Source organism: Rhipicephalus microplus, chromosome 9 (assembly GCF_043290135.1).
Source record: "Rhipicephalus microplus isolate Deutch F79 chromosome 9, USDA_Rmic, whole genome shotgun sequence".
NCBI lineage: Eukaryota > Metazoa > Arthropoda > Arachnida > Ixodida > Ixodidae > Rhipicephalus > Rhipicephalus microplus.
In genome coordinates, this window is record NC_134708.1 from 93,534,698 (window position 1) to 93,546,135 (window position 11,438).

Here is an 11,438-nt window from a genome sequence, read left to right on the forward strand (position 1 = left end):
GCTGAAAAAAGGAAGACGAAGAAGGCTTTCGCTGTACAGTTGATTCTGAAACACGCTGTTTCACTGTAGCAAGTTGTTTCTGTCTTTTGTTCTCGCTACACCGCAACACTGGTGGAGGTGCTGGCTCGCTACCCCACCTGATGCTCCACACTCCCACGGGGAGCCGTTCATCAAGCCCGGGCGCACTTGTCGACACTCACGTTCACGTGCATTGCTTCAGTCATCGCTTGTGAGGCCTCCCTCCAGAGTTCACCCCATCGCAGGAACACTCTACAAGGCACCGCTCATATCTACGAATGGCTACCGCCAGTCCACAACAGTTACTACAAGACAGTAATCCGCCAACCCTATCTCAGGTAACCCTTTTTGCACCGCTGATGCCTGATCGTTTTGGTGGTGGAGCACATGAAGATGTCGAAGACTTGCTTCGTCACTATGAACGTGTCGCCAACACCAACCAGTGGTCTCTTGAACAAAGGCTTTCCTGCGCCTATTTCTATCTCGACGACAGCGCTCGTACTTCGTACGAAAACAGAGAAGGCAGTTTGTCAACATGAACTGACAACATGGAGGGACAACATAGAGTGTCAACATGAAGTTACCTGCGTCAACGTCTTTAAACGCCCCCGGTTCTTGCCCACTTCGACGAAGAAGCCCTGACGATGCTTCACACAGACGCTAGCAGTGTAGGTCTGGGGGCTGTGCTTGTGCAACGGCTACATGACACAGAAAGAGTGGTCGCCTACGCAAGCTGAACGCTAACACGCGCAGAGGCTAACTATTCAACAACAGAGAAAGAATGTCTCGCCGTAATATTGGCAGTGATGTAATTTCGCCCGTACTTGTATGGCCGGCACATCAAAGTTATTAGTGACCATCACTCCCTTTGTTGGTTAACTAATCTAAAAAATACGACCGGCCAATAAGCGCGTTGGAGCCTAAGGCTGCAAGAGTTTGACCTGACGGACGTACACAAGTGGGGGAAGCGACATATAGACGCTGACTGCCCGTCTCGATCACCAATACAGTCAGCTTTCCTACCTGACGAGAATGAAACTGCATTTCTTGGGGTCCTTGATAAGTCTACCATCGTCCATCAACAACGTGATGACCTGAGTTGATGGTTTAAATAATTACTTGAAAGGGCAATCACAGAGCGCACCCAGAGTTTTTGCAAGAGTATTATCGTCGTTTTCCGTGCGGAACAGCGTCCTATACAAAAGGACATTTTCGTCGATCGGATCTCCCTACTGGCTTGTCATCCCGGCAGCTCTCCACACTGAAGAGCTTCAAGCTTGTTACAATGACTTGACTTCTGGTCTCTTAGCCTACACATGGACATTGGCGAGAGTTCAGCAAAGGTATTGCTGGCCAAGGCACACCGTTTCCGTGAAACAACACATTCGTACTTGTTCGGATTTGCCCGTGACGTAAGTCTCCTCCGACGAAACCAGCCGGCTTGCTGCAACCTGTTCAGGTCTCAAGTACACCATTCAACCAGATCGGAATGAATATCTCAGGTCCACTTCCTACTTGTGCTGGAAGGAACCGCTGGGTCATTGTCGCGACGCATTACCTTACCCGGTACGCCGAAACGAAAGCTATTGGACGAAGCATAGCAGTGGAGGTAGCCAAACTTTTCCTAAAAAATATTGTACTGCGACATGTTGCACCATCCGTTATGAAAACAGACCGCGGGCCTGCATTCACAGTGGCTCTTCTTGAGCATGTCTTGAAGTTTAGTGGAACGAGTCATCGAAAAACCACTGCCTACCACCCACAGATGAACGGACTGACAGAGTTGCCAAATATGCAGTCGATGTTCGTGTACGTTCGACATAAAAATTCGGACCAGATCTTGCCCTATATTACGTTCGCGTACAATACAGCCAAGCAAGAAATGACTCGCAGGACTTTATTCAGCCTTGTTCATGGACTGGAGGTACGGACACTCCTAGATGCCATGTTACCACATGAATGGGACGACAATGACACGGGTGCCGATATATATACCGAACGCGCGGAAGAAGCCAGGCAGCTCGCACGCTTGAGAATGCGCCAGCAACTACATAACGACGAAGGTCGCTACAAAGCCCACCGGAGAGCAGTGACGTACGAAGCTGGTGACCGAGTGTGGGTTTCGACACCCATACAAAAACGTGGACAGTCTTAGAAACTTTTAGGGTGATACTTCGGGCCGTATACAGTATTGCAAAAGTTAACTGACGTCATCTATGAGGTCGTCCTCGACAGTCCCTCTTGCACCAGGCGTCAAGCGCAACGGTCTGAGCTTGTACATGTGGTATGCATGATGCCATATGTGAGTGATTGACTGCATTTCCTCACAACGGTCGCTCGGATGTAGCATCTGGGCAATGCTCCTATACGGAGGGGAAAGTGGCACGTGTATATACGTAGAGGAGGATGACGATGGACTTGTTTCGTAGACTCCGGGTAGCGAGACAGGAGGTTGGAAAAAGAAAGACGAAGAACGCGTTCACTTTACAGTTGATTCTGAAACACGCTGTTTCACTGTCACAAGTTGTTTCTGTCTTTTGTTCTCGCTACACCACGACAATACAGAAGCACGTGCCTGTACATGGGAATTACTAGACGGCGTGCGCTTTGCTATCACGAAGTTCGGGTTTCATTTAACGCTGATAGCGCAATATTGGCAGCTGCGTTTCGTAAAGATGGGAATTACAATCTATCATTATCAGTAAGCAATCAACACTGGTACTTCTAATACTGTGTTGGCGTTTAATTTCTGAGTATTCACCCATAATTTCATTTCATTCCTCATGATTTATAGCACCAGTTTTGTAGAGCTATTTCGCTTGTTAGTATAGAAATTGGTTTCCGCCGTTATATAATGGTGCTGCCAATATTGCATCACATGTTGGATGGATACGATGACCGTTTGTGGCTGTCCTTATACGATGACTGTACTAATTATGTGTTTCGGCTGGCTAGGATGAACGATTGTTGGCGTCCTCATAGGCAGGCTCTGCTGACATTGATTTTGTAGGGACATATCTGTGTCTTTATTGAGCCATCGGTTGCCAACGTGTAATCAATATTGAGCCAATGTAATGAGCCGCCTTAGTTGGGACCGCACGATTTCACCGTGAATGACTGCTTTGTAGAAGCTGTAGAACAGAGTCAATCAGTCAAAAGCTTAGCCTCTGTATGGCTCGTTGGTGATCTTATGAGCACAGTGGTACAACTGTAGAAATATTACGTGATAAGGGGAGAAATTCATATTAAGGTCGTGCGGCAAAACAGGTTTTGCTAAAGAAAACTTTCAACTAGCCGAAGCTCTGGATAAGAGATGCGCATATGTGACTCTCTCCCATTTGCATTCGATCATAATGGCATGACTGCGGCTGCAAGAATTCCGCGCTGCTTCAGACAAAGCGGGGAATCCGCTTGCCCTGTGCCTCATAAGGTTATAATTGCTAAACAAGCGTTTCAAATTGCACATGCTTATCCTGTCAACCTTGCGTTATTTTAGTTGCAAGCCTAATTGAATGAGATAAAGAGATTTCGCCAATTTCTTGCGGCAATAATACATTTTTTTTGCTGTAAGCATGCCTTGATGCCCTCTTGATAGTTCAATTCGACAGAGAATAACTCGTTACGTTTTACAAAACAACGCGTTCGGTCTCCGTGGTTTTTACATAGGTAGTCACAGCAAACGACGCCGGCAGTCAGTGTTTATGAGAAGCGTAACACTTTTTTTCGGAGCAGTTATTTAAAATTTTACACTGTCAATGAAAAAGTCGTTTCACTATTTTACTCAATTTGTCGAAGTGAAGCACAACAAGAATAATAAAAAAAAGACGGGAGTATGGTGGCGGGATCTGCGCGACAGGGCTGTCGAGAAACCTAATTGTGCACATTGCAGGCCCGCTTGCACATCGTAGTGCCATGATGTGTCCTCGAACCGAAAACAATAAACAATAAGCTACAATTGTAATGAGTAGTTTAACTTCGGGTTACACTAATTTCTAAGGCGCGTGGATGAAGCCTGATTTTTTTCTCACCAAAGTGTTTCGCGAGGATAAACGGAGACTTTTGTTACGTAATTCCGTCGAGGTAAATACGTCGAAAAAGTACTCATGATGATAGGACAAACAGAAAAAAATGTCCACCAACAGGAGTCGAACGCATAATTTATCAGGTGGCGACAACACCTGCCAGGCATGCTATCTAGTGCGGCACGATCTTTTTTTTAATACGATAATCTTTCTTGTGGTACTTCGACGCCAGAATTTTATTCTGTCTGTCTGTCCATCTGTCTTACTGTACATTTGTCTGTCCGCCGAAACGATACCCAAGAGGCCAAAATCCATCGCTGTCAGCAGCACCCACCAATATTGCTCAAGTTTCAACGTTCATACTTGTGCGATCGTTCATTGAAAAGCAAACATTGCGCATATCTGAGACACAGTAACAGCACGTCAATATTCTGTATGTGTGTTTTTGTACTAGAGAAAGCATACTTAAGCAATTCTAAGGTTTATCACGCTGCGCTGAAATGCAACGCTTTGCACAAAAAGGCAAGTGTTTCTAACACTTTGATAAGATGACACGGTGACGGTGCCTGCCTGGTGCTTTGCCTTCTACACCTTGTCGCCTCCGAGACAGGCGCGCACGCCTTCCTTCGTTTTAGAAGATAGGTGCCAGATAACGCTCGTGTATAACGTGCCTCGATGCGCTCGTTCGCCTTCGCTGCATGCATCGAGGCACTCTAACGCAGCGTCTCCAGAATATCATTCACCAATTTTCTTGCGCAGAACATCAAATAAACATTTTGTTCACTCTCTCCAGACGCAAGACTAGCAAAGTATTACTTTGCGTGATGAAGTGTCTTATGAAGTGGCTCATGAGTATACGTGGCTTATAAAGGCATTTACGCCGAAGCGTGATGCAGAACCCACCACCGCACCAAGCACACATTTTATTCGAATAGGTATTCAACTCAAGGGTATTTAGCACAATCCAGACTTTATAGCAGACGGGCCTCGCATCATGTTCAGGTGTTTCACGTTACCTCCTTCGTTCTCCCTATCCTACCACACGCTCTGTTAGCAATCTAGCGTTACGATAGTAACGCTTTAGCGCTCACTGTAGCCTTGCGATTGTACTTTTACTTGCTTTATCTGTATATTTATTGGGCATTGTAGTATTCCCTTTCATTATTACTATGAAAGAAAAAAAAAGGTCCCGTATCTGCCTGCTTCACAGCAAGTTCAGTTTGCAGTGAAGCTTGCGGATATGAAGCCTTTCTTTTTAAAGACCCAAATAAGACACAAAAAAACAAGCAAAAGTACAATTGCAAAGCTTAGATGAGCGCTGAAGCGTCACTGGCGTAACATTAAATTGCTAACAGAGCAAAAGGTAGACTCGTGAGAGCAAAGGAGTCAACGCTGAACACCTGACCATGATGCCGACCGTCTGCTATAAAGTCTGGGTCGTGATAGATATCCTTGAGGTGAATACCCCTGCGAATAATGTGTGTGCATGGTGTGGTGGTGGGTTCTGTATTACGCTTCCGGGTACGTGCTTTTCATAAGCCGCGCATACCCATGAGCAAAAACATAACATACGACACTTCATTGAGCAATTTTATACTTTGCATACTTTACTTAAAAACGTCCATTTCAATCATATTTCTTCAAAGCATAATGAAACGCTCTTGCATCGCCTGAATGTAACTAAGTTCTCTCCCCTAGCGCTCGCCCCGCGAAAAATCATCGCCGGCCAACAGCGGGCACACAACGCGCGTTGCGCTTTCCTCAAATCACGCGGTGGTATTCAGTACCTCATACGTTCCAAGAGTAGAAAACCCTATGCCAAGTTTAGCGTACAATCAGAGGCGCTCTTGTGGCTGTCACACCACTTGCTTTTGTTTCCTTCTTATCGTTTAGTACGAAGCACAGGCATTCATGACAACAAGGGCTTGTTTATTCATTAGATTATATAAAGGATGCGCGTTGGTCGTCGGGATGGAGATATATCACTAAGTGCCAAAGCGGATGCATTAGGGTTAAACGGTGATATAGCTGTCAAACACGAACAGCCGTTCTATGAGCTGTGTTATATCAATGTGCAGTATATATTGATCTACTTCTGCGAAATTACGTTTGCCTTTTGTGAGGATGAAGGAACCATTTTTTTTCTCTTTCTAGGGAACAACTTTTACTATGATCTCCGGGTCATAAATTCTTCTGTACACACAAGACCTCGTGAAGGATGCCGAGGATATTTTTCAGGCATTACAGGACCAGAACCTTCGTTCAACATTTACAAACCCCGATGTCAGCGGCTACTAAGATAAGAATATTTAGAATATAAACATTTCAAATGAGTTTTTGATTTTCTTCACAGCTTCGTATAAACGATGCTGATGCTGGTCTCACTAGTAAATGCCGCCAATCTAGTACACTGTAAACAAAAATATACCCTTACGGGAGGAATCACGGATTGATGCCCCCGCTATGCTCCGGTGACCTCGCTCAAACCGAATTGTACCGGCGCAAATACTTTTTTTTCTACCTTTTTCCTCCGGTGGGCGCCGGACAAAGGAAACTGGGGGGAAACGGGGCTAATCCTCTGACTATGCTCTCGTGGTTGCTCCGCAAATGTTCCGGTGCGTTGCTTTTGCCCCGGTGAATGTTTCCCAATTGCTTCCGCTTATCACTCAGTGGTATTTATTGGCTGTTCAAGGAATGACGCAGGCAGCCTCGCCTTCTGGAGGTCGTTCGCCACAAACCAACATGACGCAAACAGAGCCGGTTCAGTGAGGATTGTGAGAAGCGTTCGGCCATGTTGTAGAAAAGGAAATCATTCGGAGCACTTTCTGGATATCACAAGCGACAAGCAGCAACGACGTTTTTAACGACAGAAGAAAGTTATACGAACAGTAATCGTGTGATGGTTCCTGGCAGTGAACGACAGATTGTAATCTCGTGAGAGTTGAGAGACACGATGGTTGCTTGTGCGGTGAAAATATGGTGAGTCAGCTTTTCCTGAATTACAAGTGTTATTGTTGTCAGGTAGTGCTAAGTATAAATAATGTTGGGTTGATGAACCAAGTATGTGATCAATATTAGGCTAATTTCCCAAGACGTAAACTTCGGTAAAACTAAACAGAGAGATGAGCGAGTTGGTCATGATTCATTTTGCGCGGAAATGTAGCGCAAACGAAAGTGAGCACCACAACCGCTTGTTCACTTTCTTGTACTCGCCCTTTTTTGGGCTGCAATTACGCCTTAATACCTTTGGTAAATTGACTCAAGTTGCTGTAATATTTAGAGCGTTGATTAGATATGCAACAATGGAAACTATTTTAGTTTTAGGCTGATTCTATGAAACATCAGTAATTTTTATGGGAGAGTCTAACTGGTTAAAAGATATATTTGCTCTTGTCAGTACACATGAATGGTAACAGTCATCCACTTTCTATAACAATAAATGGCAGGTCGAAGTCTACCACGACGTAAAAACTATTTTGATAGAATATGTAATCTGTAATATTAGAAAAATATTAACTAAAATTAGTGGTAATAATAATACATATAGGGAATAGGGGCAGAGCAATATGTTTGGTAAAGACTTTTAGATTAGATACAGACACTCATACTTGTGAAAAAGTTATTTTGGTTGGATAAATTGTATTTGAGATATCCCAGAAGTGTACGTGACTTTTCGCGGGGCGTGGTTCTCTCATGTGAAGAAAGAGTGGGGCGAAATAATCTGACAATACTATAGGCGAGCAAGCCAAAAAAAGGGAGTTGCTTGACTGAATGAGTCGTGCGGTGCTCGACGTTTCTGTGAAATGGTGGCGGGAGATTAAAGTTATCCGATATGACAGCCCAGCTCAACATTCTAAGACAAAGGGGACATTGTAGTGAAAAAAAAAGAGAGAAAAGAGAAGGTTCTTTTTAAAAATTGGCCGTAGTTTTGTGTGTTGATGATGAGAGAGATTACTCGCCTTGCTTCTGCTTTTTTTTCTCTTCTAGGTAGTGCTGCCGTGGCTGGGGCTGCAGTTTTTTTTTGTACAAGGCGAAAGTGCGAGCAGTGCTGAGACGTAGTTTTGACCTGGAAAATGGAAAGACGCTGACCTGTGAGCAGAAGATAGGAAAAGAAAATTTCTTCAAGAGGGGGCACTGGCACGTCGTGACGGTTCCACGTGCATCCCCTTTTGCTGCCTCAGGCTGTTTGCGCGAACTTTTGAGTTCAGTAAACTCGTCGGCCTTCCCTCATTTCTGGGAAAATGCAGTTGTCTCAGGTGGCGTAATGTTTGTGCTTTTATTGCTTATTTATTTTCTTATGTTGTAGTGAACTCTTTCTTATTTTGTGCTTGAATCTGTTCGTCTTGAAAGGCATGCTCATACAATAACTACATTGAAAAATGTTCACAACGACGAGTATCAAAACAGGGCCGGAAGTGCAAATTAAAATGAAACAATGCCAACTTACCTCAAACAATTTATTCCAAAGGAGATGAAGCTAGGCTCTGCTTAAATACAGGCCACAACCAAGCAAAATATGAGGGCCCACTTTGCTAGAAGTATGACGATCAGTACACACTAATGTGCGACTGTAATATTCAGACTTAATATTTGATAAAATTAGGAAGTGATCGAGAGGAGCATTCCTGCTGTCTTCAACGAGAGTACCGAAATAAAGTTAGCTTAGTCAAAAACTGTTTTTGAATGTTTCAGCAAAGGTAGAGCTATTGGTTATGAAACATATAAAGAAACTTTGGCCAGTTTAAAACTTTGCGTAAGGAGGTGTGTTTTTATCTTGTTGCGGCTGCCCACACCGGATTGCACGGAATGTGCTTTATGTTATTGAACGCTCGCCCTTTGTTTGTGTGTGTGTACGCGTGTGTGTGTGCGCGTGCGTAAGCGTGTGTATACGTGGTCAGTTTTATAGTTGTTTCTTCTCATAGGCACACAGATTGTATATGATTTATTGAGTGTCCGTGCCTTCAGTGTTCTTAGTTTTCATGCCTCTCAAACAACTTGCAGTTCTCAGGTAGAATTATTTTTTTTCTAAATTATGCAGGAAGCAATCAGCTTGACCCATGCATCGTGAATGAATCTATTGAATGATCCCTCGCCGATGGTGAAAAGTTGTTCTCGGTGGCCGCGCTTTCTTCGTTAGTCGTTCATTGTTTTGCAGCATTAAGGACTTCCTTTTCAAAGGTGTCGCTTAAACTTTGAGTGCTGTTGGTTTCATGGGATCTGTTTTATTGTGTTTTGATTTTGGTTGCCTGTTGCAATGCTTGTTTGTTCTTTTCTCTTTTTCCCATACGCTCAGTAATCACCCAAGAAAGGCAGCTTATTTTGAATAAATAAAAGAAAACTGAAGTCCTTTCTTGCATTTGATTTGCTAGAGCTCTGTGAAAAAGAATTCACAGTTTTCTGCAGTGCTTGCATAAAAATTGGAACTTTATTTATCTAACCAATGCGTGAAACAATCAGCATACTTTAAATAAACAGCGTAGCAAACACTTTAAAAAAGTACTGATGTACCTCACTGAAGTTCTGTCCGGATGAAGTAAGTACATTCGTAAAATACTCAGGAGGTACCACACAAAAGCTCCGGAGAGCCAGAAAGAAAAACACCCGCGAAAAAATGCTCCGGAGGTACCACGTAATCACTCCGGCCAGCCGGAGTAAAATGCCAGTAAATAATACACCGCCGGCTCTACGCAATTGCTCCGGTCGGCCAGAGTGATATACCTGTTAAAAGTACTCCGGGTGCGCCACACAATTCCTCCGGTGAGCCGGGGTGAAATAGTTGCTCCTGGCGTCCGTAGCGAAAGTTGCAGCGCATAAAGGGGACGATAGAGCACAAGCGTTCAATCCAACCTCGGAGTAATTATTTACAGTGTAGAGCTGTGTGCTTTGTTTAACGGCTTGGTATTATGAAATCTTTAAAAAAGCCCACTTTGACGACATTGATAAACTGACAGGTAAGTCAGGCACCTACAGCTTAATCGGAATAAGAGCCACTGTATCCCACGTAGTGTATAATGAAAAGGCTCATAAGACTATAATGGTAGCACAGTTGATAAAGAAGTAGAGACATTACACAGATTTTACCGCCACCTTACCCGACAGCTATTTGAGTTTTTGTCCTTTGCAGTGGCATCAAACAGATTTCACTTGGGAAGGCTTTCCCTCAGTGGCATCTACGTAAGCATGCGTTTGGTGTGTAGCGCCACCAGGGACCCCAGCTAACGGAAGATATTCAGCTACCTCACGCTTAGGCGTGTGAGGCATTGCCGTGTACGAGAAAAATGAGATCCTGGGGTTTGAGCCGACGCTGAGTGTTACTACATTCAGGGCCCCCGGGGGAGGTAGCACACTTCGGCTTCACGCAGACGCCAACCCTGGGCTGCCCCCCTCCTCCAGAAGAAATCAGTCGTCACGTTTTGCTTTCTCTCTCTTTCTGCACGTTAATCTTCATCTCCTACATTTTATCTGTCCCGTCACCTTCCCCTTTCCGTTCACTTCCAAATTTCCTGGCGGCTAAATTTAACCCCGTGTAATTTCTCAAACTTCGGTAGTTATATGTGGTTAGAGCGGCGATGCATGGCTGGTCTCTTGAGGTGCCTTACCTTGAAGCGTCTCCCTGTGGGGCTCAGTGGTGGGTGACCACCATCGCTACCGAACAATATATTTCCTATGTGACATAATTGTACGCCCCTTCCTGATTGCCACCCAAAACGTTGGTGCACGCATGAGCCCTTATTTCTCTAAAAACCTATGCTAACTTTTCCCAAGTATCATGTTATACATGGCCAGAACAAAAATAAGACAGTGCGATCAATTTCACTATTTCTTGTATCGAAAAACGCTCAGGAAAGCAATTAGTCTAGGATATAATGTCACTAAGCTGAGAAGCGCTCATTTCCTTTAGGAGGTCCGCGACAAGCTTCAGTATGACAATCTCTCCAAACTTTATGCATTCAAGGGAGTCCAAGTAGCAGCAAGCCCACAGAGATTCATGAACACATTCTGCGCTGTCATCTCAGAAGATGATCTCTTTTAACTCCAAGAAAGAAAACTAGTAGAAGGCTGGCAAGACCAGAATTAAGTCAAAGTAGACAGAATATTTATACGACAAGACATCAAGGATTGATTGATTGATACGTGGGGTTTAACGTCCCAAAACCAGCGTATAATTGTGAGACACGCCGCAGTGGAGGACTCCGAAAATTTAGACCACTTGGGGTTCTTTAACTTGCACCGAAATTTGAGCACATGGGTCTACAACATTTCCGCCTCCATCGAAAATGCAGCCACCACAGCTGGGATTCAATTCTGCGACCTGCAGGTCAGCAGCCGAGTGCCTCAGCCACAAGACCACCACTGCGGGGTGGTGACGAGACAACAAGCAAATACCCATCAAACACA

At 44.4% G+C, this 11,438-nt stretch overlaps 1 protein-coding gene and 1 long non-coding RNA gene across 2 annotated transcripts in view; both read left to right on the forward strand.

Moving 5' to 3' along the window:
• LOC142771407 (uncharacterized) overlaps positions 1–6,373 on the forward strand; it is a 43,660-nt gene extending 37,287 nt beyond the window's left edge. The window contains exon 5 of the mRNA XM_075872889.1: positions 6,195–6,373. Within this exon, the coding sequence (XP_075729004.1) occupies positions 6,195–6,343 (149 nt within the window). The 3' untranslated portion in view covers positions 6,344–6,373. The remainder of the gene's footprint in view (positions 1–6,194) is intronic.
• Positions 6,374–6,798: 425 nt separating this feature from the next.
• Positions 6,799–9,386, forward strand: LOC142771408 (uncharacterized). Its single transcript, XR_012885898.1, has 2 exons — positions 6,799–7,019; positions 8,028–9,386. It is a non-coding gene; the product is annotated as an uncharacterized LOC142771408 (long non-coding RNA).
• The last annotated feature ends 2,052 nt before the right edge of the window (positions 9,387–11,438 follow it).